At 43.4% G+C, this 27,541-nt stretch overlaps 1 protein-coding gene across 3 annotated transcripts; it reads right to left on the bottom strand.

Annotated features, from left to right (window-relative positions):
• Positions 1–173: 173 nt before the first annotated feature.
• Positions 174–26,464, bottom strand: LOC106569672 (G-protein-signaling modulator 2). Of its 3 annotated transcripts, none has more exons than XM_014141236.2 (13): positions 26,270–26,464; positions 17,801–18,180; positions 14,899–15,120; positions 14,002–14,137; positions 13,754–13,893; positions 13,379–13,502; positions 12,653–12,768; positions 12,093–12,357; positions 4,564–4,776; positions 4,186–4,365; positions 1,751–1,889; positions 1,436–1,644; positions 174–1,310 (listed from the first exon to the last, which is right to left on the bottom strand). In XM_014141236.2, the coding sequence occupies exons 2-13, from the start codon at positions 17,863–17,865 to the stop codon at positions 1,152–1,154; spliced, it is 1,968 nt and encodes a 655-aa protein (XP_013996711.1). In that variant the 5' UTR covers positions 17,866–18,180; positions 26,270–26,464; the 3' UTR covers positions 174–1,151. The 3 variants fall into 3 exon arrangements, with proteins under 3 accessions (XP_013996711.1, XP_045550326.1, XP_045550327.1); XM_045694370.1 differs by having other exon boundaries at positions 17,801–18,177; XM_045694371.1 differs by lacking the exon at positions 17,801–18,180.
• Positions 26,465–27,541: the final 1,077 nt, after the last annotated feature.

The raw sequence follows: 27,541 nt of genomic DNA, 5'->3' as shown, positions 1-27,541 counted from the left end.
TTTGGTAGGTGATTAATATTAGACACACCTAGCCTCACGGTTTGGTAGGTGATTAATATGACACGCCTAGCCTCACGGTTTGGTAGGTTAGTTGCCTTGCCTTGTGGAAAGCTGTGCTTCGACACCTCTCCAGCTAACTCAACTTTGGTGAACCATTAAGACAAAACAATTTCTATACTAAATAAATGAAGCTTTATTCCTGATGTCATAGAAAATATAGGAAGTACAGAAGAGCATCAGGAACTGTACACACCCACCGGTGAATTCATTTTGTCAATGATTATTAAGCCTGAGAGCATTTTCTTTTTTTTGTAAATCCTTACCTAAATGAGGTATCCCATTCATAACCACAACTCCCAACATACAGACAATTAAATACATTTATCAGACGCAATTAGGGTGAAGTGTCTTGTTCAAGAGCACATCGGCAGATTTTTTTTTTTGCCTGGTCGGCTCAGGATTCGAACCAGCGACCTTTAGGTTACTGGCCCAACGTTCTAACCGCTAGGCTACCTGCTGGAAAGAGTGCTGTACCAGTCTAGTCTACGTCAGAAAAACCTGGTGCAAAATCAGACCAACCACAAGGGGAGGTGAAACGGCAGTATGCTAGAGCTTAGAAATAAATACACTGCAGTCATGACACATATCTAAAGATACATTTTCAGATGGTAGTAAAATTCTATGTAGTACATAATTGTTAAAAACATAAGAGGAGTAGGTTCAGGACTTCATGTTTGTCTGTGCAGTTTCACAACATGTACAGTACAGTGCAAGGTCGAGTATTCCCCATAAGGAAAGATGGTTCCATATTCTAGAACCCTTCAGTGAGTTCCTGAATGTTCCACTGTGGTTCCCTATAGGCACCTACATTAATGCTAGCAGTGCTTTCAACTGGGAAACATGAGGCTTCTGAATCCCACCATGGACAGGATTATCAACACAACCATTATTTTTGGAAGCAACAGTCTCTGCTACGGACAGAAAAGACCATTGAAAAGTTAGTCTGTAAAAAAGCCCCATCCACTTGAGTACAGCATCAATGTCGTGGACAAATACAAAACACCCTTCCTCTTCCACACTGTTCACCTCCAGAGAGGCCCACTCTCCTGGGTTTTCACCCCGCCATCGGGGGCCCTCTACTTGGGCAAGGCTCAGTTGGAGCATGGCCGTGCTGCGGATGGCAGGGTGACCCGCTGCTCATCCATGCGTTTGGCCTGGGACCTCATGATGAGGCTGAAGAAGTCCTCGTCTGGGACAGTGGGGCCACGTGCCGGGGGAGGGGCGCAGCGCTGGTCATCCAGACGGGAACCCTGGGGGAGGGATAGGAGAAAGTGGAACTTACCTATATGAAAAGGACCCCTTTCAATGTAAAACACAGATGTAACATTTGCTACAGTGTGCCCTGACCTACTGTACACCACCCTATAATACACACCTGGCACTTGACGAGCATGTTGAAGAAGTCATCATCAGGCTCAGAGTTATCTGCATTGGCCATCAGGTGGCTGAGGACAGCCTGGCTTCTGTTCTGGTGGACCCGAAGGACGGGCAAACTACCCCCAGCACCTCCACCGTCCTCTAACCGGCAACCCTGGGAACCAGACCCAGAACCCAGGCCTGTTACAGCTGCTGACTCTGACACAGCTGGAGGAGAGAGGGAGGGAGGGATCAAAGGCACATTTTGCCATGGATTTTGTTGGAAGTGGGTATAAACAGTCATAAGGTCCTAACAGTGTGTGTTTACTCTTACACTTCCTCATGGCTCTGGCTGGAGAGTCAGAGGAGCCCTTGTCCTGTATGGAACAGCGCTGGTCGTCCATCCTGTTGCTCTGGAAACGACTCAGCAGGTCAAAGAAGCCCTCGTCCCCGAGCATGTCTGGACTGGCCCTCTGAGTGAGAATTAAATACTTTATTTTGATCCACAATGAAACGTGGGTGTAAGCATAATAGCCACACTTTAATAAGCTATAAGTAGTAGAGGTGTAGAAGTATTGGTAGTAGTAGACGTATTATTGGTAGTAGAGTACTAGTAGCGTATAGTAGTGTAGTAGACGTATTATTGGTAGTAGAGTACTAGTAGCATGGTAGAGTAGTAGTATCAGTAGTAGAGTATAGTAGTGGTAGTAGTAGCAGCATGGTAGAGTAGTAGTAGAGTATAGTAGTGGTAGTAGAGTGTAGCAGAGATCAGTATAGTAGTAGAGGTCAGTAGTAGAGGTAGTCAGAGTATAAGTAGTAGAGTGTAGAAGTAGTCAGTAGAATATCAGTAGAGTATAGTAGTAGAGCATAGTAGCAGAAGAGTATCAGAAGTAGTCAGAGTATAGTAGTAGTAGTAGAGTATCAGTAGTAGAGCATAGTAGCAGAAGAGTATCAGTAGTAGAAGTAGTCAGTAGAGTATCAGTAGTAGAGTATCAGTAGAAGTAGTCAGAGTATAGTAGTAGAAGAGTATCAGGAGTATAGTAGAAGTAGTCAGTAGAGTATCGTAGAAGTAGTCAGTAGAGTATAGTCGTAGAGTATCAGTAGTAGAAGAAGTCAGTAGAGTATCAGTAGTAGAAGAGTATCAGTAGTAGTCAGTAGAGTATCAGTAGTAGAAGAAGTAGTCAGTAGAGTATCAGTAGTAGAAGTAGTCAGTAGAGTATCAGTAGTAGTAGTAGTAGAAGAGTATCAGTAGTAGTAGTATTCAGTAGTAGAGTATCAGTAGTAGTAGTAGTCAGTAGTAGAGTATCAGTAGTAGTAGTAGTCAGTAGAGTATCAGTAGTAGAAGTAGTCAGTAGTAGAAGAAGTAGTCAGTAGAGTATCAGTAGTAGAAGTAGTCAGTAGAGTATCAGTAGTCAGTAGAGTATCAGTAGTCAGTAGAGTATCAGTAGTAGAAGTAGTCAGTAGAGTATCAGTAGTAGAAGTAGTCAGTAGAGTATCAGTAGTAGAAGAGTCAGTAGTAGAAGTAGTCAGAGTATCAGTAGTAGAAGTAGTCAGTAGAGTATCAGTAGTAGAAGAGTATCAGTAGTAGTAGTAGAGTATCAGTAGTAGAGCATAGTAGCAGAAGAGTATCAGTAGTAGAAGTAGTCAGTAGAGTATCAGTAGTAGAGTATCAGTAGAAGTAGTCAGAGTATAGTAGTAGAAGAGTATCAGGAGTATAGTAGAAGTAGTCAGTAGAGTATCGTAGAAGTAGTCAGTAGAGTATAGTCGTAGAGTATCAGTAGTAGAAGAAGTCAGTAGAGTATCAGTAGTAGAAGAGTATCAGTAGTAGTCAGTAGAGTATCAGTAGTAGAAGAAGTAGTCAGTAGAGTATCAGTAGTAGAAGTAGTCAGTAGAGTATCAGTAGTAGTAGTAGTAGAAGAGTATCAGTAGTAGTAGTATTCAGTAGTAGAGTATCAGTAGTAGTAGTAGTAGTCAGTAGTAGAGTATCAGTAGTAGTAGTAGTCAGTAGAGTATCAGTAGTAGAAGTAGTCAGTAGTAGAAGAAGTAGTCAGTAGAGTATCAGTAGTAGAAGTAGTCAGTAGAGTATCAGTAGTCAGTAGAGTATCAGTAGTCAGTAGAGTATCAGTAGTAGAAGTAGTCAGTAGAGTATCAGTAGTAGAAGTAGTCAGTAGAGTATCAGTAGTAGAAGAGTCAGTAGTAGAAGTAGTCAGAGTATCAGTAGTAGAAGTAGTCAGTAGAGTATCAGTAGTAGAAGAGTATCAGTAGTAGTAGAAGAGTATCAGTAGTAGTAGTAGTAGTCAGTAGTAGAGTATCTGTAGTATCAGTAGAAGAGTATCAGTAGTAGAAGTAGTCAGTAGAGTATCAGTAGTAGAAGAGTCAGTAGTAGAAGTAGTCAGAGTATCAGTAGTAGAAGTAGTCAGTAGAGTATCAGTAGTAGAAGAGTATCAGTAGTAGTAGTCAGTAGTAGAAGAGTATCAGTAGTAGTAGTAGTCAGTAGTAGAGTATCTGTAGTATCAGTAGTAGAAGAGTATCAGTAGTAGAAGTAGTCAGAGTATCAGTAGTAGTCAGATTATCAGTAGTAGAAGAGTATCAGTAGTAGAAGAGTATCAGTAGTAGAAGAGTATCAGTAGTAGAAGAGTATCAGTAGTAGAAGAGTATCAGTAGTAGAAGTAGTCAGTAGAGTATCAGTAGTAGTAGTTTCAGAACTAGGAGAATGGTTAATGGCTAAGAGATGCTTTAGGACTAGATAAATCATGTTTTTCCTCTAACCTTCTGTGGTCCCTGTGCGGGGGTCTGTGGGGTGTTACTGGTGTCCTGCAGGACTTTACTGGAGCCCCCAGCCTTGTGCTTCTTGCCCCGCAGACGGCTGACGAAGAACAGCTTGGAGGAGCTCTTAGCCAGGGTGGGTTTAGACTGCTTGGTCAGGATGTCACTGTTCCACTTCTGAGCCTGGAGAGAGGGGAGACAAACTTTGAATACACATCACAAACACCTCAAATAGAGAATTGACATTATACATACAAAACAAGACATTTGAAAGATGCAATGTGTAATTTCACTAATTTCAGGCCAATAGTGCAATTTGAATTGCCACTAAGCCTAGGGAATAGAAAGTTACAGATTGCACCTTTGAACCCAGTAACTTACGTTGATCTTGTCTGGGGTGAGTTTCATGAGCTCCAGGTTTTCCATGCTGTGCCGTCTGCCCATCCTGGGCCTGGCCCCGTGCAGGTTGTAGTCAATGTCCTTGATGGGGTTCTCAGACAGGGTGGAGTCGTTGGTTCTATAGCTCAGCCCCAGGACCATCTGCAGGTCTGACACGTTCATACGGGCTGTGAGCTCTCCACTCCGGTCCCCAGTCTGAAACACACACCAAATTAGGATCGACCTTGCTGTAATCAGATACTTTTTTTTATATGGATAGGGTTTCTACGACCATGAGTTTTAGCTGACCACAAATGGAGGATTCAGTATAAAATTGTGGTCCTACTCACGAGGTGATTAGGGTTGTGGCGGTCACACAATTTCATCAGCCGGTGATTGTCAAGCAAATAACTGTCAGTCTCACGGTAATTGACCGTAATTAACAAACACATTTAGCATCTCCTTGCTTCCTACAAGCCACGGATGCAGACCTTTGGAACATCTACATTTAAAAATAAAGTAATAATATAGCCTACACCTTCACAATCAATCCAATATTTATTTTAGACAGGTCTAAAGAAGCATGAAATTAAGAAAATGTAGTCTGGTTCAGAAGAGCAGAATAGCATACTCTGTGTTGTCCTTATGTTAGGCCCTGATGTGGCTATGCCAAATGGCTGTGGGCTACACTAGTTCATTTAGCAGACAAGATTTGCTTACAATTCCATGCCATTATTTTAGATTATTTTATAGTATGAAGAATACAATTGAACGAAGCTGAATAAAATAGAAAGGTAGAAAGAGAAGGGCTGCTAAGGGACACAATAGTAGATGTTGGTAGACAGAAGGTGCTCTTTGGTAAAAAGGGTAAATTGGTCATCAAAAAGAGAGGAGGACCATGAGAATAATGACTTGAAAAAAGTAACTTGAAAGATATGAGCTCTGCTTTGTTTTTTGTGCAGGCTGTACAGACCTCATCAGCCTCTCATTCACAATTTGACAAGCCTTGATAATGCCTTGAATTTCACGGTGGCATCCCGTGTGGCCGTAATGCACCCTAAAAAATTCCATGCCTTTTGTGGCCATTGTCCCAGAGTGCTGCTTTGTGCCCTTCTCCCTGACACAGAGCCCAAACCGGCTGCGTGCGTGCACCATCGTGCATAAATTTATATTGTCCCCCCACACCAAACGCGATCACGACACGCAGGTTAAAATATCAAAACAAACTCTGAACCAATTATATTAATTTGGGAACAGGTCGAAAAGCATTAAACATTTATAGCAATTTAGCTAGTTAGCTTGCACTTGCTAGCTAATTTGTCCTGGGATAAACATTGAGTTGCTATTTTACCTGAAATGCACAAGGCCCTCTACTCCAATTAATCCACACATAAAACGGTCAACCGAATCGTTTCCAGTCATCTCTTCCTTCCAGGCCTTTTCTTCTCTTGACTTTATATTGCAATTAGCAACTTTCATAAATTAGATGCTTTACCGACACTGTCATCGTTCGTCTTTCAGTCACCCACGTGGGTATAACCAATGAGGAGATGGCACGTGGGTAGCCGCTTCTATAAACCAATGAGATGGGATAGGCAGGACTTGCAGCGCGATCTGCGTCAAAGAGAACTGATTTCTATTTTAGCCCTTGACAACGCAGACGCTCGCTAGCAGTGTGGGTGCAATAATTGAATAACAGATTTCTTCATTTATTTTGCAACGCGAGCAGTATGGTCAGCCTGTGAGTGCTGCACGCTCCGAAGGACCTCTCACTCATATGTCTCTTCATCACGTGATCGGGTACTTCTCACAGGCTACAAGTGAAGACAGACATCGGGGACACAACTCAAATCAAAGTTTATTTGTCACATGCGCCGAATACAACAGGTGTAGACCTTACAGTGAAATGCTTACTTACAGGCTCTAACCAATAGTGCGGGAAAAAAAGGTGTGTGTGTGTAAGTAAAGAAATAAAACAGTAAAAAGACATTTGAAAATAAGAGTAGCAAGGCTATATACAGACACCGGTTAGTCAGGCTTATTGAGGTAGTATGTACATGTGGGTATGGTTAAAGTGACTATGCATATATGATGAACTGAGAGTAGCAGTAGCGTAAAAAGAGGGGTTGGGGGTTGTGCGGGAGCACTGGTTGGTCGGGCCAATTGAGGTAGTATGTACATGAATGTATAGTTAAAGTAACTATGCATATACGATAAACAGAGAGTAGCGGGGGGGGGGGCACACAACGCAAATAGTCCGGGTAACGATTTGGTTACCTGTTCAGGAGTCTTATGGCTTGGGGTAAAAGCTGTTGAGAAGCCTTTTTGTCCTAGACTTGGCACTCCGGTAGCAGAGAGAACAGTCTATGACTGGGGTGGCTGGGGTCTGACAATTTTCAGGGCCTTCCTCCGACACCGCCTGGTGTAGAGGTCCTGGATGGCAGGCAGCTTTGCCCCAGTGATGTACTGGGCCGTACGCACTACCCTCTGAAGTGCCTTGCGGTCGGAGGCCAAGCAATTGCCGTACCAGGCAGCGATGCCGGTCAGGATGCTCTCGATGTTGCAGCTGTAGAACCTTTTGAGGATCTCAGGACCCATGCCAAATCTTTTTAGTTTCCTGAGGGGGAATAGGCTTTGTCGTGCCCTCTTCACTCTAATTTGTTGTTGATGTGGACACCAAGGAATTTGAAGCTCTCAACCTGCTCCACTACAGCCCCATCGATGAGAATGGGGACGTGCTCAGTGCTCCTTTTCCTGTAGTCCACAATCATCTCCTTAGTCTTGGTTACGTTGAGGGATAGGTTGTTATTCTGGCACCACCCGGCCAGGTCTCTGACCTCCTCCCTATAGGCTGTCTCGTCGTTGTCGGTGATCAGGCCTACCACTGTTGTGTCGTCAGCAAACTTAATGATGGTGTTGGAGTCGTGCCTGGCCATGCAGTCGCGGGTGAACAGGGAGTACAGGAGGGGACTGAGCACACACCCCTGGTGAGCTCCAGTGTTGAGGATTAGCGTGGCAGATGTGTTGCTACCTACCCTCACCACCTGGGGGCAGCCCATCAGGAAGTCCAGGATCCAGTTGCAGAGGGAGGTGTTTAGTCCCAGGTTCCTTAGCTTGGTGATGAGCTTTGAGGGTACTATGGTGTTGAACGCTGAGCTGTAGTCAATGAATAGCATTCTCACATAGATGTTCCTTTTGTCCAGGTGGGAAAGGGCTGTGTGGAGTGCAATAGAGATTGCACCATCTGTGGATCTGTTTGGGCGGTATGCAAATTGGAGTGGGTCTAGGTTTTCTGGGATAATGGTGTTGATGTGAGCCATTACCAGCCTTTCAAAGCACTTTATGGCTACGGACATGAGTGCTACGGGTCTGTAGTCATTTAGGCAGGTTGCCTTTGTGTTCTTGGGAACAGGGACTATGTTGGTATTACAGACAATCAGGGACATGTTGAAAATGTCAGTGAAAACACCTGCCAGTTGGTCAGCACCTGCCAGTTGGTCAGCACCTGCCAGTTGGTCAGCACATGCCCGGAGCACACGTCCTGGTAATCCATCTGGCCCCGCAGCCTTGTGAATGTTGACCTGTTTAAAAGGTCTTACTCACGTCGGCTACGGAGAGCGTGATCACACAGTCGTCCGGAACAGCTGATGCTCTCATGCATGCCTCAGTGTTGCTTGCCTCGAAGCAAGCATTGAAGTGATTTAGCGCGCCTGGTAGGCTCGTGTCACTGGGCAGCTCTCGGCTGTGCTTCCCTTTGTAGTTTGTAATAGTTTGCAAGCCCTGCCACATCCGACGAGCGTTGGAGCCGGTGTAGTATGATTCAATCTTAGCCCTGTATTGACGCGGGATTTCTTGTAAGCTTCCGGGTTAGAGTCCCGCACCTTGAAAGCGGCAGCTCTACCCTTTAGCTCAGCACGTCCTTATCCAATTCCGAGGTGCATATTAAAAAGATACTGGAAGAACTGTCCACATTTACTTTAATCAACTAACAAGATATTTATGCCTAACGAACAGCAAAAGCACTATGTCAATATACTATCCCCCATAGTACAAAAGTCAACCTATTCAAGAAATAAATATTCCAAACATAGTCTGGGACGGTTGTGGGATGCGATAGATCCCAAATTAAATAATAAACTCAGCAAAAAAGAAACGTCCTCACTCTCAACTGTGTTTATTTTCAGCAAACTTAACCTGTTATGGATAGGGGGCAGTATTTTCACGGCCGGATAAAAAAACGTACCCAATTTAATCTGATTATTACTACAGCCCAGAAACTAGAATATGCATATAATTATTAGCTTTGGATAGGAAACACTCCAAAGTTTCTAAAACTGTTTGAATGGTGTCTGAGTATAACAGAACTCATTTGGCAGGCCAAAACCTGAGAAGATTCTGTACAGGAAGTACCCTGTCTGACCATTTCTTGGCCTTCTTGATTATCTCTATCCAAAACAGGGGATCTCTGCTGTTACGTGACACTTCCTACGGCTCCCATGGGCTCTCAGAAGGCGGCAAAAAGCTGAATCGTGGCTTTGCAGGCCCTGACTGAAAAACATTAGCGCGTTTGGATAGTGGCCGGTCACAGTACTATGAGACTCAGGCTCGTGCACGAGTCGACTCCATGTTTACTTTCTCTATCTTGAACGAAAACCACCACTCCCGGTCGGAATATTATTGCTTTTTTACGAGAAAAATGACATAAAAAAATGTATTTTAAACAGCGGTTGACATGCTTCGAAGTACGGTAATGGAATATTTAGAATTTTTTGGTCACGAAACGCGTCGGGCGCGTAACCCTTCGTCACCCTTGGATAGTGTCTTGAACGCACAAACAAAACGCCGCTATTTGGATATAACTATGGATTATTTTGAACCAAACCAACATTTGTTATTGAAGTAGAAGTCCTGGGAGTGCATTCTGACGAAGAACACCAAAGGTAATCAAACTTTTCTAATAGTAAATCGGAGTTTGGTCAGGGCTAAACTTGGTGGGTGTCAAAATAGCTAGCCGTGATGGCTGGGCTATCTACTCAGAATATTGCAAAATGTGCTTTTGCCGAAAAGCTATTTTAAAATCGGACACCTCGATTGCACAAAGGAGTTCTGTATCTATAATTCTTAAAATAATTGTTATGTATTTTGTCAACGTTTATCATGAGTAATTTAGTAAATTCACCGGAAGTTTGCGGGGGGTATGCTAGTTCTGAACGTCACATGCTAATGTAAAAAGCTGGTTTTTGGATATAAATATGAACTTGATTGAACAAAACATGCATGTATTGTATAACAATGTCCTAAGATTGTCATCTGATGAAGATCAAAGGTTAGTGCTGCATTTAGCTGTGATTTGGGTTTATGTGACATTCTATGCTAGCTTGAAAAATGGGTGTCTGATTATTTCTGGCTGGGTACTCTCCTGACATAATCTAATGTTTTGCTTTCGCTGTAAAGCCTTTTTGAAATCGGACAGTATGGTTAGATAAAGGAGAGTCTTGTCTTTAAAATGGTGTAAAATGGTCATATGTTTGAGAAATGGAAGTTTTGGGTTTGAGGAATTTGTAATTCGCGCCACGCCTATCATTGGATATTGGAGCAGGTGTTCCGTTAGCGGAACGTCTAGATGTAAGATTAACATGTGCAAATATTTGTATGAACATAAGATTCGACAACTGAGAAATAAACTGAACAAGTTCCACAGACATGTGACTAACAGAAATGGAATAATGTGTCCCTGAACAAAGGGGAGGAGGGTGGGTCAAAATCAAAAGTAACAGTCAGTATCTGGTGTGGCCACCAGCTGCATTAAGTACTGCAGTGCATCTCCTCCTCATGGACTACACCAGATTTGCCAGTTATTGCTGTGAGATGTTATCCCACTCTTCCACCAAGGCACCTGCAAGTTCCCAGACATTTCTGAGGGGAATGGCCCGAGCCCTCACCCTCCGATCCAACAGGTCCTAGACGTGCTCAATGGGATTGAGATCCGGGCTCGTCGCTGGCCATGGCAGAAAACTGACATTCCTGTCTTGAAGGAAATCACACACAGAACAAGCAGTATGGCTGGTTGCATTGTCATGCTGGAGGGTCATGTCAGGATGAGCCTGCAGGAAGGGTACCACATGAGGGAGGAGGATGTCTTCCCTGTAACGCACAGCGTTGAGATAGCTTGTTGGCATTGCAGGCACAGTCCGATGATGCTGTGACACCGCCCCAGACCATGACGGACCCTCCACCTTCCTTCGACAATAAACGCAAATCCGACCATAACCCCTGGTGAGACAAAACTGCGACTCATCAGTGAAGATCATTTTTTTGCCAGTCCTGTCTGGTCTAGCGACGGTAGGTTTGTGCAACTGATGTCTGGTGAGGACCTGCCTTACAACAGGCCTACAAGCCCTCAGTCCAGCCTCTCTTAGCCCATTGCGGACAGTCTGAGCACTGATGGAGGGCTTGTGCGTTCCTGGTGTAACGCGGGCAGTTGTTGCCATCCTGTACCTGATGTTCGGATGTACTGATCCTGTGCAGGTGTTGTTACACGTGGTCTGCCACTGCGCGGACGATCAGCTGTTCCTTTCTGTAGGCGTCTCACAGTGCAGACCACAATTTATTGCCCTGGCCACATCTGCAGTCCTCATGCCTCCTTGCAGCATTCCTATGGCACGTTCACGCAGATGAGCAGGGACCCCGGGCATCTTTCTTTTAGTGTTTTTCAGAGTCAGTAGAAAGGCCTCTTAAGTGTCCTAAGTTTTCTTAACTGTGACCTTAATTGCCTACCATCTGTAAGCTGTTAGTGTCTTAATGACCGTTCCACAGGTGCATGTTCATTAATTGTTTATGGTTCATTGAACAAGCATGGGAAACAGTGTTGAAACCCTTTACAATTAATCTGTGAAGTTATTTGGATTTTTACAAATTATCTTTGAAAGACAGGGTCCTGAAAAAGGGATGTTTCTTTTTTTGCTGAGTTATATGTGTGACATTTTGTTTTGATATAGAATGGTCCATTATCATGCACCGGTCTCAAAACAGGAGCAGTTGGAGAAAATACATGTCATCTATGCACTTAAATAGTTCATTTTCATGCAAGCCAGGTAGGCTCCTGTTGTAAAGAGAAGCAATGTGCTTAATATTAGGAAAGTTAAGAAATAAATAGTAGGCCTAGCCTATAGAAATGATGGAATCCTCCTCTTTTTAGTAGAGGCCATTACTCTGTTTTCTCGCTAATTGCATAGCCTATAGAAATGTTGCGCAACCTGAGCTCATGGACTCATTTAGTGTTTCATTTGATTTTTGAAAACATTTTCATTGATGTCAGAATGATTAGAGGGAAAATAGAGTGCTGAGTACCAGGCAGTTAGTAAGTTTGGTAAGCTACTAATGACCAGCATCAGAGCTTGGAGAAGCCTAATTACCTTGACTAAATGGTCACGTGGAATTTGACTGCCTTCATGGCTCGTGACTGCCAGTGTGGCGGTCATACGATCATCGCAACAGCCCTACTCATGATACTTTATGATAATGCAGTCTACCTCTTTGGAGATCTCCAGGTGTTTCTCAGCAAAGTGCATGGCCTGGTCATGGTTCCCCAGGGCTGTGTGAGCGTTTCCTAAACTCCAGCACGCCCGGCCCTCACCGATCCTGTCGTTGAGGTCCTGTGCGATGATGAGGTGTTTGAGGTGGTAGTCTATGGCCCTATCGTAGTCCTGGAGCAATGTGTAGGTGTTTCCCAGACTGTAACAGGCCTGAGCCTCTACAGCCCGGTCCTTCAGCAGTCTGGCCAGCTGCAGAGTCCTCCTGACAACCACAACAGATCACTGGCTCTCATTCATAGTGACACACACCCCAAAGGCTACTCTGTTCCTGAAATTTTGTTTAGTATATGAATGCACACATGCAGACACACAAAACGAATGTGTTTTCTGTCTCTCTTGACATTGTGTCCTTTGAGGCATGGCTGCTGCCATCTCTCTCCTGAAACCCTACGGTGTTAACAGTGTTACACCCTCCAGACTGAAAGAAGTGTTGTTTTCTCAGGGGGAGTGAACTTCATTAAGAGAAGATGAATGGTTGGGCTGGGGGTTTGGCTCACTTGTAATGCTCGGCTGCCACTTCAAATTCCCCCAGAAAGATATAGGCGTTCCCCAGGTTGCAGTAGGCCCTTCTCTCTGCCGAGCGGTCACCAAACTCCTTGGCAATCTGGAGGCGCTGGGAAAGAAATTGACGAAAACACACACACACACACACACACACACATTACAACACCTTGGTCTCGGTACATCCAGCGACTCTAGTCTTCCATTGTGGCATATGTTTACCTCCAGTCTTTCTGGATTGAAATGAGTCATACAGGACATTATAATGAACTGCAGAGCACCATTGATAACAGAAATATATCTGACAAAAGACTAATGGCTGGACTTACTCAAAACTGCCTCAGTAATGTTTCTGGAGTTCCTTTGTGTACAAACTACTGCTCATCTTCCAGTGAAGGGAGTCTAACTGGTATTTCTACTACAGTACATAAAACCACACTATTCTGTTTGGCCATAGGGTAAGTGTGTTTTTTATATGCTACGGTCGCGTGTGGCTCAGGTGGTAGAGCATGGTGTTTGCAACGCCAGGGTTGTGGGTTCGATTCCCACGGGGGACCAGTACGGCGAAAAAAAATGTATGAAATGTATGCATTCACTACTGTAAGTCGCTCTGGATAAGAGCGTCTGCTAAATGACTAAAATGTAAATGTCTACAGCAGTGCAGTTTTGATTGAATCCAGCACTTAATGATAGGTTATAAACTTTGATCAGATTGTAATTACCTGTTCATGAGAGGCCACTGCATTCCGGAAGTCTCCTAACAGGTAGTGTGTGTTGCCAAGGTTACCGTATGTTCGGCCCTGGGCGGCACAATCTCCAAGCTCCTTCACTATGGATAAGTTTGCTCTGACAATACAGAAAAAACGTTGAAAATAAACATTGTTTAAAATACAGTACCGTTCAAAAGTTGACACACCTACTCATTCAAGGGTTTTTCTTTAGTTTGACTATTTTCTACATTGTAAAATCGTGATAGCATACCTGTTAATTGAAATGTGTGTGAGATAGATATAATATGACAATATATAGTATGACAATATCCCCTTTATTTCTACTCTACAGTACTAGACGTAAGGCACATGAACACACTAACTCACTCATAGTATTCCGCTGCTTTCCTTAGTGCAGTCATGACCTCCTCAGGGAACTCTCCAGGCTCCGCTCCGCTCCAACAGATGGTCTTGCCTTTGGCATGATACACGTTCCCAAAGTTATACAGCGCCCTCGCCTGCCCCACCTAACGAAGAGGCAGAAGAACAGAGGCAATGTCAATTCCAAAAACGTATTTTTTTAAATGCTGAATTTAAACACCGGAATAAACCGCAAATGAGTTAATCAATCTCACCTTGTCGTGCAGGTCCACGGCGATGTCTAAGTGCCTCTGACAGCAGACCAAAGCCTCATCAAACCTACCCAACACCTTCAGCGTGTTGCCTAGGTTACCACTGGCTTTAGCCTCTCCCTGCTGGTCCCTGATGGTCCTGAGAATGGCATCGTAAAATGTCATCTTGGGACGGAAAAGCTCATCAAATCAAATTTATTTTTATATAGCCCTTCGTACATCAGCTGATATCTCAAAGTGCTGTACAGAAACCCAGCCTAAAACCCCAAACAGCAAGCAAAGCATGTGAAAGAAGCACGGTGGCTAGGAAAAACTCCCTAGGAAAAACTCCCTAGAAAGGCCAAAAACCTAGGAAGAAACCTAGAGAGGAACCAGGCTATGAGGGGTGGCCAGACCTCTTCTGGCTGTGCAGGGTGGATATTATAACAGAACATGGTCAAGATTTTAAAATGTTAAAATGTTCATAAATGACCAGCATGGTCAAATAATAATAATCATAGTAGTTGTCGAGGGTGCAACAAGCACGTCCGGTGAACAGGTCAGGGTTCCATAGCCGCAGGCAGAACAGAACAGTCATCTACTTTAAATTGCAAAATGCTTATGTCCAGACAGCGGAATTATGTGGTGAGGTCATGCTGATAAAGGGAACAATGACCTGGTCCTACTCCGAGAAGCTTTATTAATACGGCCCTGGTGATGGGCGTATTCTTTCCTGCCTGGGTGATGGGCGTATTCTTTCCTGCCTGGGTGATGGGCGTATTCTTTCCTGCCTGGGTGATGGGCGTATTCTTTCCTGCCTGGGTGATGGGCGTATTCTTTCCTGCCTGGGTGATGGGCGTATTCTTTCCTGCCTGGGTGATGGGCGTATTCTTTCCTGCCTGGTGATTGGGGTGTTCCTACCTGGTCAAGGTGAGGTCATGATGGTGGAACTCCAAGGCCTTGCCGTAATCATGCAGGTGGAAGTAGGCATTGCCCAGCTGGCTATAGATGGCGCTCAGCACCTGCAGGTCCTCAGTGCCAACCTGGATGGCCGCCTCGAAGAAAGACACTCCTGCGCTGTAGTCGTCCACCTTACAGAGCCGCTCCCCCTCCAGGGCCAGCTCCAGACAAGACGCCTCCATCCTACAGGGGGCAGCAGAAACGCTTTAGGTAGAAGATAGGATTAGAGGTCCACGGAGCTGGTGGCGTTCAGTAGGCACAGACAGGAGAAAATATAGTCTGGTCCAAAAAAAAACTAGCTTATTGAGTCTAAACGTCCCAAAGTTGCCAAAGTTCAAATCAACCAGAAACCAAAGCTAACCATTAGCCTAAATGTTCAAGTTATAGAAGCAGAAAAAAAAACGTATGACTAGCATCCCTCTCACTCTCCATCAGACTGAATGTGGAGTTTGTTTGGCTACTTCCTTCTTAGCCCTGAGGACAATAGCCTTGGTTTATCAGGGTTTGTTTGTTATGGTTAGGGCTGACTTCCTCTCTACGTGGTCACTACAGTACAATATGCAGCAATCTGGCAGACAGCTCCGCTGAGGACTGGGCTATTCAGTGGGCTCAATGTTTACAGAACATTCAGACAGAAGTGTACTGTCTACAGGCATGGTTCTCTGCTGTGTAGAATAGGGATTGAGCAAGACATTAGATCTGCAACGCTCAGGGTGCTGTAACATTCTGGGTGTTTCGGTCACTAACCCCAGACAGGGTCAGAGAGGAGCATCCACAGAGGCAGGTGGATTAACAGATTAGGAGCAGATTAGTGATATTCATGCAGCCTGGCTTCAATTGTTACACAGTCTCTTTACCATCTTGTGTATTCTACTGCATAAACGCCCATCACTTTGTTAGAGGAGATTAACTGTATTCATGCATGTTTTTTTAGTTCAAGTTTTCCCTCTTCTATCAAGTGCTCCCCACCCACCCAGGGTTCTGTTTAGAAAGCTCTCACAGAATACAGACTGACATAGATCTGACCTACTAAACACATTGTATGCATTGAAACTTTATAGATAAAAGGTTATAACATTGATATTGAAGGGAAAACATCTATAGTTTTGTTTTTGTTTACTGTATTTAAATGTGTTTTACCGTTTACAGACTGAGCAATGTTTCAATGAGCCGGTGTCAGTCTTGCAGATAAAATGACAATAAATTATTGTACTGTACAGTGACAGATCCTGGATTTAACCTAATTTGGTTATTTTAACCACACACTACAGCCATACCTGGGTTTCTTTCCCCTACAACAGCACATGGTACATCTGAGTGGCATCTAAAGAGGCTTCCACTGGGTTTAAAGATGATTCCTGTGCAACAGTCGAGAGCTAAACACATTCCGGACAAGGGCTGAGGTAGCCTACGCTCTTCAATGTCTCACTGAGATTATTTTACCAAAACATTGAAAAGATCTCCTTCCATTCCCACAAGTCACCAATGACCATATTTTTGCATGCCACACACTACGGTTGCAATAAAGTAGGCTAACCCTAAGGATAAAAGGGGAAAATCTACTGTCAGCGTTACATGAGGTAATCTACTTGTCTCTCTCTGGCCTTGTCACCTGGCTGGAATTACTACAGTGGGTCCTACAGTGATTATACAGGCCCTGTTACAAAGCTGCTGGGAGCATCAGAGAGCTTTGTTAAAGGTCTCTGTCTGAGATTCAGCTGGCTAGGAGGTAAAACTGGGCAAAATGGATATAGCGATCATTTGCCTGAATTGATGTGATAACCATAAATAGAACGATACGTTTATAACAAATATTTATTTTAAAACTACTACTTCTAGTTTTATGGTTGTAGCCATCAATTGTCCCATTAACAATCACTCATATTAGCAAACTGTCATTTCACACTTCTCTAGTATAGGCTACTTATCATAATGAACAATATCAGCTAAATGCCTGCGATAAGTGCTCAGTATGGTCGTTGTCGATCATTTTCAGTTTATCGTGCCAGCTCTAATAGGAGGTTTAAGTTATTCAATTAAAACGTACAAGGTTTGACTAGGAGTTAGGCCTACCTTCAACACTAACATTGAAGCGTTTGAGAACATATGCCATAATTGTCACCTCCGCATTAATGCTCAAATGCATTTTAAATGGTTGACCAGGGAAATACCGATAAATCCTATAGGTGGAGGTGAACATGGTTGAACATACAACCATGGTGTCTTCTACCAAACAGATGTCCCTCCACTCCTTTCAAAAGAAGATGAATCATCTCATTTGGAAACTAGAAATACAAAGCAAATCATCATGAATGTTTCAGAGGCTTGTTAAATATTGATTGAGAAGCCTGGAGCGTTTTTGCTGTTTTTTCCCCAGGTCACACCTGCCGGTGCCCTTTACCTTGGGCCAGGTGCTGGATGACACCTATGAAAGTCAGTGACCTGCCAGTCTGCCACAAACATGGGAACAGGAACCACTCAACTAGTCAGTCTATAGTCCAACCATCCCTCTGTCTCAACTCCACTTACATGGAACTTCCTCTCACAACTCCACTTAAAATGGAAGAAGGGGGAAATGTAGCCTACCAATTCACACCTGAAAGCTCGGGAAAATCTGATCTCATCCCATGCAACAGACTTTTGAGACATCAGGATGAAATCTAGACTACATGGTCTACTGTGTCAAATCCTACAATGATCATTGTTGTTAAATTCTTGTTCCAATTCTTTAAAAAATAAATAAAAAAACTTCACTTCAATGAAGGGAAGTTTAAAGCACCCAATCTAGGCCGTACATGAAACAACATATGTTGACCAACGATTGAGACAGTGACAGTATAATGCTGGGTGGGGTATTGCCTACCTGTATCGGACACGATAGGACTGGTCCTCATCTTGAATGCTAACCAAAGAGCCAACGGAATCCATTTAAGGTCATAAGTGGGACGATCCCAGTTCATCCGAAAAATTGTGATAATGAAAAAACTAAAAGTCCAAAAACATCTGCTGGACCTAGGAGAAGTGGTCTGAACCTTCACAACAAGAGTTGTTGGAAAATCCTAATATTCCCTTTTTATGTAAGGTTGTTTGTCCTGCAACTGTTAGTCTGTATAGAGACATGACCACAGCCCCAGACAGAGATCCTCAGACAGAGTTGCCCGTCAGTCCACGAGGCTGCATTTCTCCTACTGTTTGAGTTTGGCTTGCCTTGTCAGTGCCACCACAGCTCTCCTCGGCAGCCTTCTGTGAAGAGAACACAAGATGCTGTGTGTGAAGCTTCATTCTGGCCACGCGACAACATGGCAACACCCACTAAACAGCGTGCACACGCAGGGCAGGACAGGAGTGGATATGTTCACCCCTCACCACACGCAAGCTGTCAATCAATGACTCAATCATTAGTGCTCAGGGTCTACTTAAGTGTGAAGATACAGCTAGCCTAGGCAAGCAGACAAACAGGAGAGGATTTTTCCCAATCACCACAGATACATGTAATATACTGTATGCAAATCATTGGTAGAGAAAAGATAATTATAATTGCAAATTGATTAAACTTTCATTATTTAGCAAGAAGTAGGTAATGTAGCCTGGCTGACAAAAGTTTGAAAAAAGACCTGCACAGTTACGACGGTGTGGAAAAGCCATTGTTAGTACAGTGATAAGAAAGCCTAGTAGTCGTAGATGCGGAACGCCAACAGCACAAGACCAAACGCTGCCTCCTTCCCACATGATAAAGTAGGCCGCCTCTTTCCAGACACACGTTTTAGTAGTAAGGAGTAGGCCTAATTAACAGGTCACGTCATAGTAGTAAGGAGTAGGCCTAATTAACAGGTCACGTCATAGTAGTAAGGAGTAGGCCTAATTAACAGGTCACGTCATAGTAGTAAGGAGTAGCCTAATTAACAGGTCACGTCATAGTAGTAAGGAGTAGGCCTAATTAACAGGTCACGTCATAGTAGTAAGGAGTAGGCCTAATTAACAGGTTATTCCTGAAACCAAAGTAGGCTACCAGCTAAGTGTCAAGAGCACAATTATTACAAATATAAAAAAACAGTAAGCGGTATTCAAATGCATGCTGCAGGTGCATATTAATATTCATTGGTGGATAATAGAAAGATGCATATTCTGATAGTAGGTAGTATCGCAACGCCTGTAACTAAATGACATTCAAAGATTATTCAAAGACTTGGTTGTTGTGAATCATCACTTTTCTAATCCAGGAGTAATCTACTTTCAACCTGGGGATGGTTCACCACAGACCTCTTTGTCGAGCTGCTTGTTGCATTGTGAATACAGCATGATACCATACCCTTTGTTGGCATAATTGATCTCTTTCAAGCAGAGAATACACCTGGCATAGCCCTTTTTATCCACTGTATTGAAAAAGTGAGAAAGAGGGAAAGTGTGTGGTGTTCCTTTCAACTCTAGTGGCTTCCGGCTTAACCCTTGTATATAGTCTTAACATTCTGTATACTCCTTGTCCTAAGGGTAAAAAATGACCCGCATTCACTAAACCCCAAAAATAAAGCAGCTTAATTGAATTTTAAACCCCAAATCTATTTTGCATTTAGAAACAACCTGTCATTCATCAAACTTTGAATATCTTGGTTTTCCCTCCTCACAATGCAGAAAGACTGCATTTAAAAATCAGTGGACAAGACTAGTTATTACAACACACCTGTCAATTGTTTTCTTTACTAAAGTAGAGGTTTATTATTACTAAAAGTACTGCATAGGTGTAAAAAAATGTTTTGCAAGAGATAGCACTTGTAAAGCCTAAGAAAGCAGAAATGTGCAGAGTAGTTTTGAATGCATTTATTGAAGGGAAACAATAACCGTTTTCTGGCAACATAGTGATATATTCTATTATACTGTACAATGAGGAATTACACTACACAATACTAGTCTTCTCCCATTTATGAAACCATAGCACCCACCCACAAGGTGTATAAACAAATAAGATAGACACAAAACTGTGAAAAACTAATGAAATCAACTCTAATTAGCACATGTAGGGGAGTATGCAAGTGTGTGCACATGGAATTTGCAGATGTATTTCTCACATGTGCAGCACATAGTATGTTTTCCAGTCCTTCTTTGGGAGGCAGAATTGGCATCTCCTCCTCTTGCCTGCCCCAGCCTCAGGTGGATCAGGACAAGATTCAGCCCCCTGAACAGCTTTCACAAGATCTGCAGAGGCTGCTGTGCGGGGGAGGCGCTCCCTTCTTTGAATGTATGGGGTTACAAGTGCCATTCCCAGCTGCTCCAGGAACACCCTCCTCTTGTTCCGCTTATCAGGCATCCAGGTAGGGTTGATCTTGTTCCATATCACAAAGATGTTGTATGAGGACACTTCAATGATGTTATGGAAGATGACCAGGGGCCAGCGGGCAGTCATCCTCCTGCAGCTGTAAGTTCCAATCACCTTGTCCAGGTTGTCCACTCCTCCTTTGTTGTGGTTGTAGTCCAGGATGATGGCTGGCTTCCTGTCCTCACGATCACTGATCTCAGCCGTTTTGTGCAGTGTCCTCAGGAGGACCACATTCTTGTTCCTCTTTGGGAGGTAAGAAACTGGAGTGGTGGTGGGGGTGAAGGCAAACTTTGATGAGAAGGCCTCCTCACCCTTTTTGCAAGGAGTGCAGGGGGGAGCTCAGGCTTGTTCTTTCTAACTGTGCCAACCATTGTGATCTTCCTCTTCAGGAGCTGCTGGCTGAGTTCAATCAGTAGAACACAATCTCAATTTCTCATTATAACTGCCGGGCCAAAAATTACTTTGTACGCTTTGGTGTAAAGCTTTCATGGAAATATGAACAAAGGCGATGTTTCACTTTTTCTAAATGTTGAGGTCACTCTAGGAAGTCATCAAATTTCAAGTTGAAAAAATATAATTTAGGCGGTTCTCTGCTGCTAAACATTGTGTCAGGTCATTTTTTACCCTTAAGACAACACAAGGGTTAAGCCAACTCCAGCCCTGAATCCACTTGTTTAACAAGCAATGCCACGTTTTCACCTAATTCTCTCATTCTGAAAATTAACCCCATACTGTAGAGGGAAAACATTACTTCACAGATACTATGATGTATAACACATTTTCAAGAATGCTAAATATTTGAATTGAGTATTTTTGAATTTCACACTCTGCAATTTCACTGGATGTTGGCCAGGTGGGACGGTAGCGTCCCACACCCCCTAGAGAGGTTAAGCCTGCTTTTGTTTGTGCGTGAGGAGTCTGTGCCATACTCTGTGCAGTACATTCCTGTACATATGTTTATAATTAGCAATCAACAGCTGCCAGTGTGTGAACTGAAACCTTTCTAGTATTGTGCACCAAATGGGTGTGTAATGTACAGTTGAAGTCAGATGTTTACATACACTTAGGTTGAAGTCATTAAAACTAGTTTTTCAACCACCCCACAAATTTCTTGTTAACTTTTTTAGGATAGGGAGCAGCATTCGGAATTTTGGATGAAAAGCATGCCCAGAGTAAACTGCCTGCTACTCGGGCCCAGAAGCTAGGATATGCATATAATTGGTAGATTTGGATAGAAAACAGTTTCTAAAACTGTTAAAATTATGTCTGTGAGTATAACAGAACTTATTTGGCAGGCGAAACCCCGAGGACAAACCATCCAGGATTTTTTTCTTTTTTGAGGTGACAGTGTTTTCAATGGGGTTTCTATGTGGATATAGATTTCTAAGGCACTTGCTTGCAGTTCCTATCGCTTCCACTGAATGTCAACAGTCTTTAGAAATTGGTTGATGTTTTTCTTTTGAGTAATGAAGTGGTATGGCTGTTCAGAACGAGGGTCGAGTCTAGTGTACTGTTGTGGTTGGGGCGCAAGACCTGAAAGCTCACTCCACTTTGTTTTCGTCTGGTATTGAACAGTTTATCCCATCTTAAATTTAATTGATTATTTACATTAAAAAATACCTAAAGTTGTATTAGGAAAGTTCTAAATGTTTGGATCAAGATTACAGGTAACTTTAGATTTTTTGTAGTCATGTTGCGCGAGTTGGAGCCTGTGTTTTTTTTTTTTTTTTTAATCAAACGCGCCAAATAAATAGACATTTGAGATATAACGACGGAATTTATCGAACCAAAGGACCATTTATGATGTTTATTGGACATATTGGAGTGCTAACAGAAGATCTTCAAAGGTAAGGCATGAATTATATCGTTATTTCTGAGTTTTGTGTCGCGCCTGGCGGGTTGAATTATGATTGTTATATGTTTGATGGACTGCTGTCCTCAGATAATAGCATGGTTTGCTATTGCCGTAAAGCCTTTTTGAAATCTGACACGGTGGCTAGCATAACAAGAAGTTAAGCTTTAATTTGGTGTATTGCACTTGTGAATGTATGAAAGTTAAATATTACGATTTTTTTTTTTCTTCTTCGCTCTGCCATGTCACCGGATGTTGTCGAAATGTTCCGCTAGCGGAACCCCTAGCCGTAAAAGGTTAACAAACTACAGTTTTGGCAAGTCGGTTAAGAGATCTACTTCGTGCATGACAAATCATTTTTACAACAATTGTTTACAGACAGATTATTTCACTTTTAATTAATTCACTGTATCACAATTCCAGTGGGTCAGAAGGTTACATACACTAAGTTGACTGTGCCTTTAAACAGCTTGGAAAATTCCAGAAAATGTCATGGCTTTAGAAGCTTCTGATAGGCTAATTGACATCATTTCAGTCAATTGGAGGTGTACCTGTGGATGTATTTCAAGGCCTACCTTCAAACTCACTGCCTCTTTGCTTGACATCATGGGAAAATCAAAAGAAATCAGTCAAGACATCCGAAAAAAAAAAAAATTGTAGACCTACACAAGTCTGGTTCATCCTTGGGAATCATTTCCAAATGCCTGAAGGTACCACGTTTATTTGTACATACAATAGTACGCAAGTATAAATACCATGGGACCACGCAGCCGTCATACCACTCAGGAAGGACTCGCGTTCTGTCTCCCAGAGATGAACGTACTTTGGTGAGAAAAGTGCAAATCAGAACAGCAAAGGACCTTGTGAAGATGTTGGAGGAAACCGGTACAAAAGTATCTATATCCACAGTAAAACAAGTCCTATATCGACATAACCTGAAAGGCCGCTCAGCAAGGAAGAAGCCACTGCTCCAAAACCGCCATAAAAAAGCCAGACTACGGTTTGCAACTGCACATGGGGACAAAGATCGTACTTTTTGGAGAAATGTCCTCTGGTCTGATGAAACAGAAATAGAACTATTTGGCCATAATGACCATCGTTCTGTTTGGAGGAAAAAGGGGGAGGCTTGCAAGCCAAAGAACACCATCCCAACCGTGAAGCACGGGGGTGGCAGCATCATGTTGTGGGGGTGCTTTGCTGCAGGAGGGACTGGTGCGCTTCACAAAATAGATGGCATCATGAGGGAGGAAAATTGTGTGGATATATTGAAGCAACATCTCAAGACATCAGTCAGGAAGTTAAAGCTTGGTCGCCAATGGGTCTTCCAAATGGACAATGACCCCAAGCATACTTCCAAAGTTGTGGCACAATGGCTTAAACACAACAAAGTCAAGGTATTGGAGTGGCCATCACAAAGCCCTGACCTCAATCCTATAGAAAATGTGTGGTCCGAACTGAAAAAGCGTGCGCGAGCAAGGAGGCCTACAGACCTGACTCAGTTACACCAGCTCACTGATAGTCAGACAGAGATCCTTTTCCCTGATTCTTTTCACTGGCGTAAAGGAGGAGCCTACATTCTCAGAAAGGAGTCTGCTCCTATTTGGCTAAGGTGTATGTAAACTGCCGACTTCAACTGTATGTGTCTGAGTCGGTGACAAAGCTGTCTGTCTGTGACTATGACGTAGTGGTTAATAGGACAAGTGATATACAACTACAGTGCAGCTGTGGCAACAAAAGCAGTCATTTGAAAGAACAGCTTGACAGGAGGCTGGCTCCCACATCACACACAGAACTGTTATCATGAGCTCATCTTTAATGTACTCACAGGGTGGTCTATTCACTCTGTGTCCACAGCTTCTCATTATCCAGTCCACAGCCTCTTATTAACCAAGCAAACGCGGAAACACCAAAGCATAATAATGCATGAGAGCAGTAATGCAGCCAGCAAATCACCATCAAAACAGAGGGGACAGATCTAGAAAGAGGCACCCCTCACCTGAAATGATTCAGTGTGGAGATTGGCTTGCTAGCGGGATTGGGACTCTGAGAAGCCCGATTTATTTTTAAAGATACACGTGATATATACTGCTCAAAAAAATAAAGGGAACACTTAAACAACACAATGTAACTCCAAGTCAATCACACTTCTGTGAAATCAAACTGTCCACTTAGGAAGCAACACTGATTGACAATACATTTCGCATGCTGTTGTGCAAATGGAATAGACAACAGGTGGAAATGATAGGCAATTAGCAAGACACCCCCAATAAAGGAGTGGTTCTGCAGGTGGTAACCACAGACCACTTCTCAGTTCCTATGCTTCCTGGCTGATGTTTTGGTCACTTTTGAATGCTGGCGGTGCTTTCACTCTAGTGGTAGCATGAGACGGAGTCTACAACCCACACAAGTGGCTCAGGTAGTGCAGCTCATCCAGGATGGCACATCAATGCGAGCTGTGGTAAGAGGGTTTGCTGTGTCTGTCAGCGTAGTGTCCAGAGCATGGAGGCGCTACCAGGAGACAGGCCAGTACATCAGGAGACGTGGAGGAGGCCGTAGGAGGGCAACAACCCAGCAGCAGGACCGCTACCTCCGCCTTTGTGCATGGAGGAGCACTGCCAGAGCCCTGCAAAATGACCTCCTCAGGGCACAAATGCGCATGTGTCTGCTCAAACGGTCAGAAACAGACTCCATGAGGGTGGTATGAGGGCCCGACGTCCACAGGTGGGGGTTGTGCTTACAGCCCAACACCGTGCAGGACGTTTGGCATTTGCCAGAGAACACCAAGATTGGCAAATTTGCCACTGGCGCCCTGTGCTCTTCAGATGAAAGCAGGTTCACACTGAGCACATGTGACAGACGTGACAGTCTGGAGACGCCGTGGAGAACGTTCTGCTGCCTGCAACATCCTCCAGCATGACCGGTTTGGCGGTGGTTCAGTCATGGTGTGGGGTGACATTTATTTGGGGGGGCCGCACAGCCCTCCATGTGCTCGCCAGAGGTAGCCAGACTGCCATTAGGTACCGAGATGAGATCCTCAGACCCCTTGTGAGACCATATGCTGGTGCGGTTGGCCCTGGGTTCCTCCTAATGCAAGACAATGCTAGACCTAATGTGGCTGGAGTGTGTCAGCAGTTCCTGCAAGAGGAAGGCATTGATGCTATGGACTGGCCCGCCCGTTCCCCAGACCTGAATCCAATTGAGCACATCTGGGACATCATGTCTCGCTCCATCCACCAACTCCACGTTGCACCACAGACTGTCCAGGAGTTGGCGGATGCTTTAGTCCAGGTCTGGGAGGAGATCCCTCAGGAGACCATCCGCCACCTCATCAGGAGCATGCCCAGGCATTGTAGGGAGGTCATACAGGCACGTGGAGGCCACACACACTACTGAGCCTCATTTTGACATTACATCAAAGTTGGATCAGCCTGTAGTGTGGTTTTCCACTTTAATTTTGAGTGACTCCAAATCCAGACCTCCATGGGTTGATAAATTGGATTTCCATTGATTATTTTTGTGCATTTTGTTGTCAGCACATTCAACTATGTAAAGAAAAAGTATTTAATAAGATTATTTCATTCATTCAGATCTAGGATGTGTTATTTTAGTGTTCCCTTTATTTTTTGAGCAGTGTAGATTACTATCAATAGCTGAATGTCCTTCTACTGTTGTCTTCACATTTTCTTGCTAGTTCCCTTATTCATTTCCCAGAAGAGATGAAGTCATGCCATGATTTCCCAGAAAAATACACTGGAACTTGTTTTAGGCTAGAAAAGACAAACAATTTAACACAGCAATTTTACAGTAACAAGCTAACTAAGTTAGTAAACTGTAGATATTGTGCACACAAGAGATATGGCTATAGGCCTATAACATTTGATTAACAAATTATATATATATATATTTTGACGAATATAGCTAAGGCGTTCCCCAAATAGTGAACTAAGAGAATTGATCAGCAAATCAACTGAGAAAACTAACTAGCTAACTTGGTAGCCAACAAGCCAGTTCTAACAAACGTGCAAGCTACAACCACAACCATATAGCTATTTATTTAGCTTATAGCTAGAGGGCTACGCTATGGGTACACAACCAGAGAGCTTTTACAACCTGTAACCGTAGCTAACGTTAGCTCAGCTGGCTAACGTCAGCTAGTTTAGTCCACTTACGTTAGGCGGTCCAGTTAGAACAATGCGTTTTACTCCCCGTTTCGATACTTCGACTCGGACGGTAAATCAAATTTCAGTTTTATTCTACAACTTTATAATAAAACTTTATATTTATTGCCATATTCGCCACTTTGCTAACATAACTAGCAATAAACTTTTGGCAAACTTCGATGAGTCGACTCTGTTTTGTTAGTCCAGTAGCCAATCAGCGGAACAGGTTCAAAGATAGCCACGCCCGTAATACCCGTCTGTGGACCAATGAGATTTCAATAATGAATTTCAACTATAGGATGAGTGAGTAAATCACGTCATCCTCATGCAGCTTCATGGTGTCAAGTGTGTTAGCAAAATATGCAATAATCAGAAGAATAAAACAAAGAGTCATTCTCGACAATAATGGCATTTACTAATGCAAACATCTCAGTTTGGGGGGTTGAAAACTAGTAAGTAAACTAAGTAGACTGCCTGAAAAAGTAGGAGCCTGTCTAGTTCCACTGCCACAGAACGTTAGGCAGTAGCTAGCTGTTAATAAAATGTGGATAGCTGCTAGCAAACTGACAGGCTAAGTTAATATTGTTTGCATGAATTGAGAAGTTGGCCAAAACACACAGGTGCTTTCAAAAGCTCGGCGTTTGTCAGCAGCAGGGAAGGAAGAGAGTGAAGTGAGCTCGCTGCTCCCCAATACTTTTTCAGAAGGTTTCAGGAGTTTACTGAAGCGATCAAACTCCTCCCCTCGCACGTCAAGTTCAGACGTGATACAATGTACATTATTGATGAAGCCACATACATTCGACTGCTTTAGATCATGAAACAATGTTGCAGACGTAACTGGTGGGTTATGTCAGAACTTGAAGATCCCATAAGAAACAATGCTGTGTAGCATATAACACATTCTAAATAGATGAGATTGGGGACAGGTCAGGTGAGTTTCATTGGGTACAACAGGTATACGCTGATAACTTGCCAGCAAGTCTTGTGGTTGATTGTTTTGAGAGGTTGCACAGACTTCTCAGCAGGATAGGGATTTGTTTTATTTAATTTAACCTTTATTTCATTTTTTATTTTACCTTTGTTTATCCAGGTAGTCAAGTTGAGAACAAGTTCTCATTTACAACTGCGACCTGGCCAAGATAAAGCAAAGCAGTTCGACACATACAACAACACAGAGTTACACATGGAGTAAAACAAACATACAGTCAATAATACAGTACAAAAACAAGTCTATATACAATGTGAGCAAATGAGGTGAGATAAGGGAGGTAAAGGCAATAA

The sequence above is a fragment of the Salmo salar genome, chromosome ssa14 (genome assembly GCF_905237065.1).
Source record: "Salmo salar chromosome ssa14, Ssal_v3.1, whole genome shotgun sequence".
Lineage (NCBI taxonomy): Eukaryota > Metazoa > Chordata > Actinopteri > Salmoniformes > Salmonidae > Salmo > Salmo salar.
This window is presented reverse-complemented; position numbering and strand designations above follow the sequence as displayed.

Coding starts and splice junctions, on each gene's coding strand:
- LOC106569672 (XM_014141236.2), bottom strand. CDS start 17,865: ATGGATTCCGTTGGCTCTTTGGTTAGCATTCAAGATGAGGACCAGTCC. Junction 13,894..14,001: donor CCGTGGACCTGCACGACAAG/GTGAGATTGATT, acceptor CCTCTTCGTTAG/GTGGGGCAGGCGAGGGCGCT. Junction 1,311..1,435: donor ACATGCTCGTCAAGTGCCAG/GTGTGTATTATA, acceptor TCCCTCCCCCAG/GGTTCCCGTCTGGATGACCA.